We start from the raw sequence: 15,817 nt of genomic DNA, 5'->3' as shown, positions 1-15,817 counted from the left end.
TGTCCCGGGCCCCATGGGCGATGTGAGGTGCAAGGGTGGGGGGAGAGGGATGTGAGGTGCAAGGGGGGAGAGCGATGTGAGGTGCAAGGGGGGAGAGCGATGTGAGGTGCAAGGGGGGAGAGCGATGTGAGGTGCAAGGGGGGAGAGGGATGTGAGGTGCAAGCGATGTGAGGTGCAAGGGGGGAGAGGGATGTGAGGTGCAAGGGGAGAGAGCGATGTGAGGTGCAAGGGGGGAGAGCGATGTGAGGTGCAAGGGGGGAGAGCGATGTGAGGTGCAAGGGGGGAGAGGGATGTGAGGTGCAAGCGATGTGAGGTGCAAGGGGGGAGAGGGATGTGAGGTGCAAGGGGGGAGAGCGATGTGAGGTGCAAGGGGGGAGAGCGATGTGAGGTGCAAGGGGGGAGAGGGATGTGAGGTGCAGGGGGTGTGTGATGTGTGTGCTGTGCAGGGGGGTATTGTGTGTTTGATGTGGAGGGGGGGTATTATGGGAGTATGTGTGTGCTGAGAGTTAGGACCTGCTACGGTCATGCCTTGAAAGTGGCAGCAGGCTTAAGACGCTTTAGCCAAGGTTAAACTAAATGACCCTTTTTCAAGAGAATATATAGGTATTGCCCTGTTGATTTTTGTCACATTGGAAGTAGCCTTCGGCATGTCGTTTTTTGTTCTATACATTTAGCCACGCCCACTATCACTCCTTTTGACACATACATATATACAGTACACACACACACACACACACACACACACACACTTATTATGTGGTAATGGTAGGGGTTTCGCTGAGCTTGTTGGGTATGTGTATACTGTAGATCCTCCATATGCAGTCACATTTCTCTTATTTTTGCCGTAGTTATGTTATTTAGGCCTATTAGAAATGCTGTACTAGATCTCTCCAATATTGTAGTACAGGCCCAAAACAAAAAAGCAAGCATTTCACATAACGCTACTAACTGACGTAATGAAATATGCACTGTTACAATTACCAACTTAACAGTTTACCTCGTAGAGAAGAGGACAACTTAACTGTTCAAATAGTTTTTTTACTGCAGTGTAGGAATGTCCATCAAATACAAAAAAAAATAAAAAAGAAGGAAGGAAGGAGTATAAAAGCATATTCCTGATCGTGGTTTAAACTGTTTTCGCATAACCCATTTTGAAAAGTTTCTAGCCAGAAAAGGAAGCATTTGTATTTTAAATTCTACAAAAAAACAGTTCAAGATAAAAAAAATGTACACAGCATGGAACGGAGAAGAATTGCTCTAAATTGTCTGAATTGTCATGTTAGAATAACTTAGGGAGACCCTTTATATAGTGTCCCCGAGGTAAGTCCTGTCCTTCATGCTAAGTGATTTCCCACCTTAAATTATTAATCATTCTGGATACAAATCTTTTTAAAGCAGCAACACACAAGTGTTTTTTTTTAACACTTTAATGTTGAAGATAAATGCCAATATTGCTTTATTGCTATAAAGGGGTTGGGGAGGGAGAGAAAATGCATACCAGCAATACAGTGTTAATCTCAAAAGATTAATGACGCAAGTGTTCAAATTTTGATTTAGCCGTATTTTGACAATAATGGACTACAGTTTATTTATTTTAACAAAGCCCCTGTTAATTCCCACTTCAGAATGACCAAGTTCTAAGTTATTATATGTAATCAAGAGATACAGCGGAAATACTCTGCCAAACATGGTCTGATGAGGAATCTATGGTCGGAATAGCCAAATAATAATAAAAATAATAATAATAGCAGCAGCATGTTCTTGTATAATGTAGCGCTTTACAGAGACATTTTGCAGGCACGGGTCCATGCCCTGTGGAGCTTGCAATCTATGTTTTTGGTGCCTGGGGCACAGGGAGATAATGCGACTTGCCCAAGGTCACAAGGAGCTGGGAATTGAACCAGGTTCCCCTGCTCACTGCCAGTCAGAGTCTTTACACACTGAGTCGCTCCTTTTCCTTAGGCCGTGATTATAGTGCCGGCGACGGTGACGCGAATTCGCCCAAAAACAAAAGCATTGCCGCCACCGCCGACAGCGACATCGCCGTCGCAAAAACCCGCCGCCGGCAAAATTTGATTTTTCAAGGGCCGTCGCGTCACGGCCCTTTAACAAAACAAATTGCGGGAATCCCGCGATGCCGACGACCGGCGAAACATAACTTTCGCCGGTGGCGACGGGTGACGTCACCCATCGTGTCGCCGGCACTATAGGCAAAGCCTAAGGCTGCGGCCAGGCAGGGAGCAAGCGCGCATGCGCGGTGACGTCACGCTGCCTGCTCAGCCGGGAGATTTGTGTCCGGCTAAGTGCACGCACGGGGGGTGGCACTGCCATGACGTCATGGAGCTGGTTCGCCCTAATTGGACGAACCGCTCATGTGGACGACAAATTAAAATTTGCTTGCTCTGCAAGCAGCTAAGAGCCGAGCAGGCGCTTGCTCATGCTGGCGGCAAACATTGCTGCAATGTGTTTCATCGCGGCCAGCGCCGACGAGGCCTAATGATCCGAGTGCATAGCAGAAAATGCCGGATCGGTGATCAGTGAAATCGCTGAATCTTTGGTAACCAAAAGATCAAACATTTCCAACAAATTATATATTTTTTTTATCATTAAAAAGAGCATTTATATATTAAATTATATAAAACTACTGGTGTTTATCTGAAATACAGTTCACTTGCATTACATCTCGCACATGTGCTAGTTTAAGTACATTGTCAGTGCCAGAGAAAGATTCAAAACAGAACTGCAATTGCACATAACAGAAATACGTTTTCTATACATTTTCGTCACTAGCTGTAGATTCCCTGAGTAATCTCAAATGGACTTCCTCAATTACTTGGTCACGGGTGAAGTGTCACATTTGTTAGCCTGGATAGCGGGAGTGAGGTCATATTTTCCTACCAGCTGCTGTGAGTAAAAAGGGAGATAAAGACATTGATCTACTTCTCCCATTAAAAGTGAAAGAGCTTTAATAAAGTGAAACAGTAGGAATGGGGGTGAAATAGTTGCTTGTAATAAAAATATTTCTTAAAAAGCAAAAAAAATACAACAATTCACATGTCAGACAGGTCTGCAACCCTACCTTTCCTTATAAGCTTATGCCTGCGGTATTACCAAGCTTTTTCAGCACAACCTGAGTAAGGCCTCGGTCCCGCTGCGCTCGTTGGCGCGGGCGGCCACACGCGAGTTCCCCACCAGCAGGGGAATCCTCCCGAGCCGGTCCCGGTCCCCCCTGGCGGCACAGCGCACTACACGCTGTGGTGCGTCAGCCCCTATGGGACACAAGAAAATGGTGTTCCCTAGCGTTGACGCGTCACGTGGTATGGCTGTAAGCCAATGGGGAGGGGAGGCTTCGGGAGGAGGTGAGGCTTCGGGAGGAGGTGAGGCTTCGGGAGGAGGTGAGGCTTCGGGAGGAGGTGAGGCTTCGGGGAGCGGGGAGGAGTGTGGAGTGACAGCAGCGTGTGTGTGTGTGTGTGTGTGTGTGTGTGTGACTGCGTGTGTGTGTGTGTGTGAGTGCCTGCGTGTGTGTGTGTGTGTGAGTGCCTGCGTGTGTGTGTGTGTGTGTGAGTGCCTGCGTGTGTGTGTGTGTGTGCCTTCGTGTGTGTGTTGCTTACCTTCAATCAGCAGTTCCAGCCCGAGCCCATGGAGGGAGGGGGGGGGGGGAAGAGTAGCGGGTCCCTCCGCTCAAGCCACGCCCCCCCTCCCTGTCAATCCTCCCACTCCCGCTCCCTACAGACCGCATATCACGGTCTGTGTATGTCAGCGCACCACCTGTCTGCAGTGCAGGCGCGCTGACTCTGGGAGCGGGGCCTTAGCCTTAAAGTGCTGTGCTGAAAACGTGGTGTAATATGGGAGGCATAAGCTTATAGGGATACATGTTAAAATGGATAAGAAGCTAAAATTACACACCAAGTGCTCCTTTGAATGTCATTTCCCAGAACTCCTGAAGTGGAAGTACTGTATGCGAAGGCTGCGCTTATAGTGCCAACGACCGTGATGTTGCGTCAAAACAAATGCATTGCCGCCTTCGCGTGCGCTTAAAAAAAAAGTGCGACGCAGCAACGGCTTGGTCGCGATCGCTGGAAGTCATCTCAATTTGATTTTTCCAGCAACCGCAGCGTGACGTCGCCGGCACTATAAGCGTAGCCTAAGAGATAATGGGGAAAAGCAGGGTTGCAGACCTGTGAATGTGCTCACAAGTGATATTTTTATTTGCTGTACAGTGGAGGGTCGGGTAACTTTTATTCATCATAACTTACTGTGTCTTATAAATGCAATCAAAATACTGGACTAAGAAAATAAATGCACCCCACACTTTGGGAATGCTCATTAAGTCCATTTCAAACCCAGTTCGTCACCAACGTGGTACAAGTGGCATTTCATGGTCTAAAGCCGGGGAGCGCAAACTTTTGGAACTGCGCCCCCCTGCCTGCTCCCCCTCTACCTTGTCTGCTGGCGTCAAGTGACGCCGAGGTGTCACATGACGACACCACGTTGCCATGGCGACGTGTCATAGCAGCTCTGATTCCCGGTAACTGATTTAGAGAGGCCTCGCGTGGTCCACCAGCAGTTCATTTAAATTCCTCGGGAACGAACGCTGGGCCTCTGCAGCCACTGCTCCCCCCCCCCCCCCCCCCCAAAAATAAAAAACAAAATCACATACCCCTGGCCTAAAGCACACTTCGAACCCCTCTAATGACTTTAGCTCCACAGTCCAAATTACTACCTTTCAAAACACAAATAATCTAGAAACACCATATCAAGCAATTAGTCATTTTAAATAAAAGCAATTGTGCTTAACAAATATATTGCTGTTTACATTTCTTTTTAAAGCATTTCAATCAAAGCCCTTTTTTTGTAAATATATAAAACCAGTGTAGCATTAGATAAAGTTGCCTCTTTTCCCACTCTTCATGCCTTTTTAAACGACGAATGTATTAAGCTTCCTTGGGTTGCTATAGCAACCATATTGCATGCCCAGGGAAACAGGATCTTCACCGCCCAATCACAAGAGAAAGGATCGATCGGCAGCTTAGATCATTACATTGGCGTAAATATAAAAGTGTAGCACCCTCGGCAGTATTAGCCCCTGAAGGCAGTGTAGGGGTTAATCCCTTGCAGGGCTCCATTATTGCCTTTTAGTATGTAATATGTTTCTCTGTAAAAAGGTTACAGTTAGCCTGCTTTAGTTCGGGAAACTGTCACTTAGGTTACAGGATGTGGCGCGATGATGATATCGCAACATTCTAATCTGCCCAGTTACTGGGGCAGATTGTTGGCCACGCCCCCCCGAGTATAAAAAGGTGGGGATCCACCATTTTGTGGTCAGACCCCATTTTACCATCAAGAGAAACAGGCCCTGTTTATCATTAAGAGAAGCACCTTAATACCCAGGGTCCCGGAGGGAGGTCTCCCAGCTATCCTGGCTGGCCATTAGGACACCTTGTATAGCGTTTAGCTTAGGGACAGTATCCAAGTATTAGGGGCTCCCAAGAAACAGGAGCCAAGGCCATTACACTCACTGAGGGAGTTGTAGTCTCCGTCACAGGTCTTGGAAGAGGCCGGGAGAGCTGCCAACGATTCCCAACTATAGGATCGTGGGATTGTGTTGAGCAGGGCAAAAAGGCTCTTTATATAGAGATGAACCCAGTTGAAAAGTTCCTGGCGCCTGTACAATTGTTCCAACATACTCCTAAGGCCTCGGACATAGTAAGCGCTTAGGTGCTGCTGCTTGCTTGCTGCCGCTCGCTCTACCAGGAGCTTTTTGCTGTCCTGTCAGGGAAGACAGCAAGCGTTTGCTAGGCGGGTATCACTGTGTGTGTGTCACTTGGTAGCCGTCAGTGTGTGTCACTGGGGAACGTGTGTGTGTGTGTGTGTGTCACTGGGGAACGTGTGTGTGTGTGTGTGTCACTGGGGAACGTGTGTGTGTGTGTGTGTGTGTGTGTCACTGTGGAACGTGTGTGTGTGTGTCACTGGGGAACGTGTGTGTGTGTGTGTGTGTGTGTCACTGGGGAACGTGTGTGTGTGTGTGTGTGTGTCACTGGGGAACGTGTGTGTGTGTGTCACTGGGGAACGTGTGTGTGTGTCACTGGGGAACGTGTGTGTGTGTGTGTGTGTGTGTGTCACTTGGTAGCCGTCAGTGTGTGTCGCTGGGGAACGTGTGTGTGTGTGTGTGTCACTGGGGAACGTGTGTGTGTGTGTGTGTCACTGGGGAACGTGTGTGTGTGTGTCACTGGGGAACGTGTGTGTGTGTGTGTGTGTCACTGGGGAACGTGTGTGTGTGTGTATGTCACTGGGGAACGTGTGTGTGTGTGTGTCACTGGGGAACGTGTGTGTATGTCACTGGGGAACATGTGTGTGTGTGTGTGTGTCACTGGGGAACGTGTGTGTGTGTGTGTGTGTGTCACTTGGTAGCCGTCAGTGTGTGTCACTGGGGAACGTGTGTGTGTGTGTGTCACTGGGGAACGTGTGTGTGTGTGTGTGTGTGTCACTGGGGAACGTGTGTGTGTGTGTGTCACTTGGTAGCCGTCAGTGTGTGTCACTGGGGAACGTGTGTGTGTCTGTGTGTCACTGGGGAACGTGTGTGTGTGTGTGTCACTGGGGAACGTGTGTGTGTGTGTGTGTGTGTCACTGGGGAACGTGTGTGTGTGTGTGTGTTTGTGTCACTGGGGAACGTGTGTGTGTGTGTATGTCACTGGGGAACGTGTGTGTGTGTGTGTCACTGGGGAACGTGTGTGTGTGTGTGTGTCACTGGGGAACGTGTGTGTGTGTGTGTGTCACTGGGGAACGTGTGTGTGTGTGTGTCACTGGGGAACGTGTGTGTGTGTGTGTGTCACTGGGGAACGTGTGTGTGTGTGTGTGTGTGTCACTGGGGAACGTGTGTGTGTGTGTGTGTATGTCACTGGGGAACGTGTGTGTGTGTGTGTCACTGGGGAACGTGTGTGTGTCACTGGGGAACATGTGTGTGTGTGTGTGTGTGTGTGTCACTGGGGAACGTGTGTGTGTGTGTGTCACTTGGTAGCCGTCAGTGTGTGTCACTGGGGAACGTGTGTGTGTGTGTGTGTGTGTGTCACTGGGGAACGTGTGTGTGTGTGTGTGTCACTGGGGAACGTGTGTGTGTGTGTGTGTGTCACTGGGGAACGTGTGTGTGTGTGTGTGTGTGTGTCACTGGGGAACGTGTGTGTGTGTGTGTGTGTCACTGGGGAACGTGTGTGTGTGTGTGTGTGTCACTGGGGAACATGTGTGTGTGTGTGTGTCACTGGGGAACGTGTGTGTGTGTGTGTCACTGGGGAACGTGTGTGTGTGTGTGTGTGTGTGTCACTGGGGAACGTGTGTGTGTGTGTGTGTGTGTGTCACTGGGGAACGTGTGTGTGTGTGTGTGTGTCACTGGGGAACGTGTGTGTGTGTGTGTGTGTCACTGGGGAACATGTGTGTGTGTGTGTGTCACTGGGGAACGTGTGTGTGTGTCACTGGGGAACATGTGTGTGTCACTGGGGAACATGTGTGTGTGTGTCACTGGGGAACGTGTGTGTGTCACTGGGGAACGTGTGTGTGTGTGTGTGTGTGTCACTGGGGAACGTGTGTGTGTGTGTGTCACTGGGGAACGTGTGTGTGTCACTGGGGAACGTGTGTGTGTGTGTGTCACTGGGGAACGTGTGTGTGTCACTGGGGAACGTGTGTGTGTGTGTATTATATAATATTTTAAAAATGAGGAAAAAAAAGGACATGTGAGAATAAATTATTTATTAACATTGTGCAACTTTGATAAATATATTCGCACGCACGCACACAATAAGTACCACATTCACATTTCCCTGCTTGTCCTTTCATTGGTTGCTGAGGCGTCACGTGAGCGGAGTCAGCGCGTGAATTAAAAAATTTCACTGTCGGCTCTGTTCAAGAGCGCCTCAGCAAGCAACGGAAAGCATGCGCGAGCCCCTACTAAAGCCGCTTTAACTGCGGCTGTAGGGGCTCAGTGGCAAGCATCAGCAAGCGAGAGCACGCTTAAGCAAGCAAGCACTAACCATGGCCTGGGCCTTATACAAGCCTGCATGAATCCAGCCAACCTGAGAAGCACCGGATGAAAACCTGTCCTGTTGATGCAACCAGGTAAACCACTGAGCACATGCACCCTTTACGCTGCGCTTATAAATGCCCGGCGACGCCGCTCCAAAACAAATACATTGACTGTCGCAAACGCTTTTGGCAAGCGCGCCGGTGACTGAGCGCCCCAAAATTTTGATGCCAGGTAAATTAATTTTTTAGAGACAGTCGCCACATGTGACCGTCTCTAAACCAGAGAGAGCTGCCCCTCCCCCTTCGTGACATCACTGGCCTTGTCGCCAGCAACTTCGCTTAAACTGAAATATAACTTTCGCTAATGGCGACGTCATCGGTCGCGTCGCCGGCACTATAAGCGCGGCCTTATTCAGGTCACAAACCGGTTTACCCCCTGTCCCTCTTGCCAGGGGGGTGCGGTGGAAATAGGGGTGCTACATAAGGAAGCTGAATTTATTCAAACTAAATAAAAAAAACGGGCCAGAGAAAATGCGGCTTTAAGAACAGGTTTCTGAAAAGTGCTGCTCAACTCTGACACCTAGGAAAATCAAGTCTGCTTACCACGTTCACAAACTTTAAAAAAACACAACTTTCAAATTATAGGCAGGGCTCAACAATTTAGGGGGGGGGGGGGGGGAAATACATAAATAAATGCACTTGCCAAGCACACTCACCCCTCTCCCCCCCATCAATTTACCAGGATAAGGTTGGGGTCATGGTGCCGCAGACCGTGCGGAGGCGTCCGCACACTGAGCGTTCAGACTGCCGCTTCACGCGAGTCACTTCCCAGCCTCCGCACACGTACCATGGGCCCAGCCTTAGAGCTAAAGAAGCTGGTGACGGCGGCGGGAGAAGAGAAGACTGTCACCATGTCGAGAGCAGCAACAGGCGAGGATTCAGATCCATGCGAGCAGCAGGAGAAAAGCGGGGAAGGAGCGCGTCCTTGCGGTCCGACCCGGACGTCTTCAGGTGACTTAAATGAAGACTTCAGGGTTGGACTACAGCAGGCTTTTCTCCTGCTGCTCACATGGATCTGAATACTCTCCTGCTGCCCTACTGCCACCTGCCTATCGCCATCAAAAGCCTCCGGCTGCCGACATGGTGATCGTCCTCTCCCGTCGCTAGCTTCTTCATCCACTCCAGTCTTGCCAGTCCCGCCACCACCTCGGCCGCTCACAAAATCTACTTGCCCCCGGCGAAAGGGATTTGTCAAGCACGGATTATAGGTATATTTGTGAAACAAAGCAACATATTGTCCATACTTCGCCCATTACAAATGTCACTAGCATTGTCAATTTTGGACCTAGGAGGCATTGCAATAGGAAACCCATGCTAGGAGACAGACCTTCAGCTGGTTATTCCTATAGGAGAGAGGGTAGGAAAGGCAGCCAAAGAAAATCAGTAAGCACATGACAAATGCCTGCTTGTGTTATTCCTCATAAACCTTATTACAAAAGTAGCAGCGATGGGTTAACTGGACGTGTCTTAGAATACAGAAGTAAAAGGCGGGTGGGGACGTTGCTCCTTTTCTTCCATGTAGTAACAATGGAGGGAGAGGGAGCAAGTGACAAGATATCTTTTATTGGACCAACAATTAGTAGTTGATATGTTACAGGCGAAGGAGGTTTCGAACCTCTCAGGGTCCTGCATCAGGTTGGAGAATGCAGAAATGTAATTTTTCAGGGAATATTTATATTCCTATCCAAAAAACAAAAGACCAATTATTCCCACATGTATGTTACAATCACATGGCGCACACACTTCTATGGAAGTGTTTGCATAAAAGAAGATAGTTACTCATTGTTACACGCAATTAAATACATTCACAAAACACTAAACGGTTGTTAATATATTAAGCGTCTCTTTAAAGGAGAGAATGACAGGGATGGTCTTAAGCTTTTGCACCATGTTTACAGATATTTCTATTGGCTTTTTACTTGAAGGTGTAAAAAAAAAAAAATGAAATGGTACTTTAAATTGTAGGAGGCATCATTATTTTGAGTAAAGACTATATGCAGGATTTTACATGTTATACAACCTCTTTAAATATGCACTTTTGTAATTGATCTTACAAGGCTATGGCAATCTAACCCTTGAATGTGTGCAACACAGCTTGCCATAACAATCTAACTGAATTACACTTGGTCACGGCAGGAGGTGGGGTGACTGTCTCCTTCAAAATTACACAGAGGCACAGATCAGAGTGAATTAGAGTCTGGCTGAATGAATTGGGAGAAAGCCCTGGACAGCAGTTAATCATTTGGAAACAGAGTTTTGTCTGCGCATTTTGGATTTCTGTGGGAAAAGAAACAGGCTTTGGGAGAAACAGCCCAGTGAAGAGCAACATTTATATGCTGCAGAGTAGACTTCGTGTCTATTCGATTCAGGAAGTGCAAGTTCTTTCCAGTGTCAACAAATTGCCTGCACATTTAAACAACCCAGAGTACAAAAATCGATTTTGCCTGGCTTTTGTCAATTTGATGCAGGACTAAGAAGCACTGCAGGATTTGTGATCAGCAATTTCCCCATCTTCCCGTGACAATTAGTGAATGGCTTTCAGTTTTCCACAGTTAAAAGTTCTCTGCAGCTTGGAGACATCTTTTCTTCATTAGCATTGAAAACATGACGACGCATCCATAAAATAACTTTATCTATATCTACATGTATAACAGTATATACACACACAAACATGTCAGGCAGTCTAGAAATGGTCATGTGTCACTGGTTGAAAATGGTACTCCCAGGTTTACATGCACGGGTATCTTTTTTTATTGCAGTTTAATATATTTTAACGACTTCTCAAACAACTAACAAAAAGGCCAGGACAAATTCTGTAAAATACACACTATGGCTTGTCACTTGAATGTGTACACTACACACTGTGCTCGTTTAGGGCTTGGTTGAGAGCATTGTTCTCCTGACAAAGCTGCAACACAAGACCGAAAACGTTATCAAAATAATCTTTTTTCAAAAGTAAAAATCTCTTTCAGCATTACTTGTGTGGAATTGAAAACTGCTGGAGGATTTTGCAATGGAAAATGTGATTTGGGTAAAGGAAACGTAAAAGTCATTTTATTTATTTTAATGCGACAGACGTTAATAAGGGGCGGTGAAAGTGGCCAGTACAACACAAGTGTAATAATGAGTGTGTGTAAAGCAACAAAAAAAAAATCAAGAGATCACCACAATTAGGGGGATCATATACCAGTGATCCAAGACTGATGGAACTAGAGCAGTCGTGGGCAACATGATATACCTTCGGTGCCCTTTAAAGAGCCAGACATTATCCCCCACTCCTCTGCAGAAGGGACATTGCAGCAGTGGGTACAAGCTTCTCCCCAGCCAGCTAACGTCCACAATCCCACTGCACCGGGAAAGAGGTTAAGGGCAAAGCGGCTCCCGTCGCCTGCTGCCCACCAATAAGCTAAAGCAGTAAAGGGTACCACTAAACTTTGCATTTACAAATAACTATACTAACCAATGATAACCTGGCATTTTTAACAGAGGGTCTATTTTTAAAAGAATAGGATATATAGCCTTTTAAAAGATTATGACTTGAGTTATGTCACTATGACTAAAAAGATTTGTGACTGTTCTCCCACAATCATGCACTCAACTCACTGGGAGCTCGCCACTAGGATTCATTTTGCAGATATCAAATAGCGTCACTACCTAATGAGGGTGAACCAGGTTTGAACACCGGGTCAGCATCTTCTTGCGTTGGGCAAGTCCCTTCATTTCCTTATGCCCGACAGCAAAAATTGAATTGTAAACTCTACAGGCAGAGGATTTCCTATGTGCACTTCACTTCTAAAGAAAAATCACATCGTTTTCAAACACTGCTTTGTAGACTAATCTGGGGGATTACAAAAACAAAAAGGACTTCAGGCTGCACCATCACTTCTGGGAGATCAGCATTGAAGGCTGCTCTTGAGATGTCCCATGCGCCTCTCTCAGGAGACGCCCATTGCTATGCTGCAGATATTTTTTCTGGGGCTGATGCATAGAGAGAAACTGCTCTTGTATGAAAGACTAGAGGGAAACACGGGACACATTGGGCTTCTCTATCACTGATCTCATGGATTAAGGCGAATCCCTTTACAGTACTGCACTACATTTCACAGGCAGAGGGGGCCTGATGCCAAGCCCATTTGCCTCCCAACTCCTTGCATGCAATTGTAACAGAATGACCAAAAGTCCAAGTCTTTTTTCCAAATCATTGACATAGCCCACGACAGTGAAAAAAAAATGCTACCTTAAATTAATAATGATCCCAAGCACGAATGTGACTGTGATTTGCTTAACTACATGTAGAAGGGAAGGTCTCTTATGGTGCGGAGCTGTCAGACTGCGTTAACACCGCTGTGCCTAATGAGCATGGCCGCAGGCTGCAAGAGGACGAGGGCAGAGTCCAGGAATCAAGTAACAAAAACTATCCACAGACACGGGGAATCCCCAAACCCAGAGAGGCAGGAAGCACCGCCACACGTTACAGCACGGGATCTTCTGCCATGTGAACGATTTGAAACCAGGCAAGTGCCAGGCACCGTGTGCATGATAAGATATCTGTATTCATACAAACACCCCAACTCCGCGTGCATCTCACATCACTGCGTGTAAAGTGTATTAGATCTATGTAATTATATATAGTCTCTCTCTCGCCCCCGGGATGTTTCCACCCACCCGCTCTCCCGGGCACACTCACCTGCGAGTCCCCCGCCTCCCGGATCGGCGGATCCTCCATCCTCCTTGTCAGACACAAGCGGCTCCGGGCACAGGAAGCAGCGGCGGCGCGAGCACTGCCCGGACCTCACTCACGCGACTAGCTGACGGACCTCAAAGTTCGAACTGCACCGCTCTCAACGCGGAATCATCCAACGCCCGCGGGGCGGGGCCAGCAGCACCAAGTGGGCGGGGCTAAGGTGCCGCTTCCACTATATAGGGGCGTGGTCAATGGAAGGGATGACAGCAGAGGCGGACTGGACGCCAAGGAAGGGGACGGGTGACGGTGTTGGCTCTTGCCTCTTGGGGCGCGAGAGCGACTGGCATCTGCACGCGGGAGCCCGGCCTCGAGGCGAATTCAGGACGTGGCTCTTGCCAGTCCCGCGCTTCCGGGGTGCGTGGGGACACACTGCCAAGCACGGCAGGTGTATTGGGCGCGGGAAGGGGCGGGACCGGTGCGTCACCATAGAGACGAGGACACACTGCATAATGTGATGACACTCAGGGTCATGAGGAGAGGGGGGGGGGAAGGAAATCACCACAAACTCACAGGAAGACCATGTGCACAGTCATGCAATGCAAAAAGAAAATGCACGTTTGGCCAATCACCTATGTATGAATACAACATATTGTTAAACTAATAGGTGCCAGGAATTAAAAGTTGTATTTATTAATAGCCTGAGCTAGAAGGCGCCATCAATGTACTGCAAGAACACAAACAGCACCAAACAATGTGTTGCATGCTCTGGTACTGTAAGGATGGATCTTTAAACACTGCACACGAGTTATTGTTACAAATCGTATTGCATCTATGGTGCGTTTCTGCAACACATTTATTCTGCAGCAATGTTGTCTGTGAAATGCCCTTTATTTGTTCATCTCTAAACTAGGCTTTCTACTTAAGTGGTCATGATGTATTGTTCTCTCTGGACAATAGAAGATAATGCTATGACTTGCAAAAAAAAACCATCAATGGATGAAGAGTGGCTGGTCTTTTGTAGTACACAAAGCACTGATTTTATTTATCTTTTCCACAGAACTGCAGTTTGCACTTCTAGGAAATCAGAAAACAAGATTTCGGTCACACCATTTTGCTCATGGCATGCATGGCCTTAAAATGTACAAGTAGATGGTCTGGTTTTAAAGCAGAAAAAAAATGCCCCGATTGATCGTTTTGCACTTTTGATTAAAACTGAAACAGAAATGAAGCATAATTTCTTATTGCATTCCACCAAATCTTTAGGTAGCAAACAACAGAAACACAAGGGGGTATAGAAACGGAATAAAAGTGCACCAATAAACAATTCAAATGTCTGCCCATTTTATTTATGGTTAGCACAAACAAGCACATATTTCTTTACAACATGAAAGCACTGGGGGGGTGGGGTTCTAAACTGGAATCCTTAAGCATAGGTCACCAACATTGGCTCAGGAAGTTGAAAGACATTAAAAATGGGATTTGATTTATAATCATTTTAGTATTTATATTCAACAATTGATTGGAAGTGCTCATTTATGGGTCTTTAAAAAAATCCCTTTACAAAAACACCAGGAACACTAATCTCAACCAATTTATATTCAGGAAGACTTAAAAGAAAAAGTTTTTTTTTTTTTTTTAAACACTAAATTCTTTGTCCCCTAACAATGTGATATTCTGCTTCCAAACAATGAATGATCCACCATTTTCTCATTACACATTGATTCGTGCATTAAGTATTACACATGAACCTCCAGAGAATTAGTTTGTCTAAGTGGTTTGCATCAGAAACTAAAGAGCACTAAAAAGGTAGTGGTAAGGATTAGTCGGAAATACTGTACATGTGTATTAAGCAAAGTCTGGAAATACATTTCCATTACCCGCATAGATCTACTCCAACAATGATTAACTTCAACAACTTCTCTCCTTTGCCAGGCAAGTTGCCAACAGTTGAGGTACATACTGTATCTGCTTTAATAGATCAAATACTAGGTTTTACAAATTGATCTGCAGCATGTACACTGCATCCATCACTGCATTGCTGACATTGTGAGCAGAGTTGCATTGAAAGTTACACATTATGGTACACTAGAACAGGGGTGCACAACTCCAGCCCTCAAGAGCCCCCCCCCCCCCCCCCAACAGGTCAGGTTTTCAGGTTATCCCAGCTTCAGCACAGGTGGCTAAACTTGTGCTGAAGCACGGATTACTGATTCACTTCATAGTTTGCACCCACATATTATAATTATCGATTAACAAATGAAATCATTAGTATGGTTTGTAGTTGATAACTCCCTATCACCACTCCCGTTTTCAAAAATAAAATGTATACAGTACTGTACAGTAGCAGAAGGAACACAGGGCACATCGGATTTGCAAATCTAAACTCATTTATTTGAGCCAACACTGTTGGCTCAAATAAATGAGTTTAGATTTGCAAATCCGTTGTGCCCTGTGTTTCTTCTGCTACTGATTCAGGACTGGAAACGCTTTCGTTCAATCACGGGAGCACCGGTAATTGTATCATTTAAAATAATTTTTTCAAGGTGTGCAGCATTCACTTTATATGTCTGAACTACAGTACTGTACACACATTGCTTACCTTAAAATATGTTCGTCCTTAGCTTATTGTCACGGACAGATTGAATCACCAACAATACGCCCTTTCAGTTACTGAGTGCGTCATGCCGAACGCAGAAAAAGCAGAACATAATGAACATGGATAGAATTGAAAACCGCCATATTAGCGCAATGCCGAAAAGCGGGGCCCTACTGTACGGTTCTTAGGTCTTATTTTCTCTAGAACGGGTTCTCAACATTGCCTTTTCACAGAACACTTTGACGTTAATAATGGTGTGGAGGAGAACTTGCACACACCTACATTGTGGCTCCGTTCATTAAAAAGTACAAACAAAAAAAATATAAATATTTATAAAAACCTGGAGGACTAGAATCTGAAAAACAATATATTAGAAATCAACCTTCAGCAATGAACTGCTGACAGCGAAAGAACGAGCAATAATGGGCAGTTGAGAGATGCCTAAAATTAATTTTAAACGGGAC

At 46.5% G+C, this 15,817-nt stretch overlaps 1 protein-coding gene across 2 annotated transcripts in view; it reads right to left on the bottom strand.

Annotated features, from left to right (window-relative positions):
• The window catches only part of TRIM36 (tripartite motif containing 36), an 89,826-nt gene that overhangs the window by 62,072 nt on the left and 11,937 nt on the right, over nucleotides 1-15,817 (bottom strand). Inside the window, exon 1 of one of the 2 annotated variants that reach the window (XM_075601459.1) lies at nucleotides 12,761-13,213. The exons of the other annotated variant lie outside the window; for it this stretch is intronic. Coding sequence (XP_075457574.1) covers nucleotides 12,761-12,799 — 39 coding nt within the window. The 5' untranslated portion in view covers nucleotides 12,800-13,213. Of the gene's footprint in view, nucleotides 1-12,760; nucleotides 13,214-15,817 lie in introns of those variants that run through there. 2 annotated transcript variants of the gene reach the window in all.

Source organism: Ascaphus truei, chromosome 1 (assembly GCF_040206685.1).
Source record: "Ascaphus truei isolate aAscTru1 chromosome 1, aAscTru1.hap1, whole genome shotgun sequence".
Lineage (NCBI taxonomy): Eukaryota > Metazoa > Chordata > Amphibia > Anura > Ascaphidae > Ascaphus > Ascaphus truei.
This window is presented reverse-complemented; position numbering and strand designations above follow the sequence as displayed.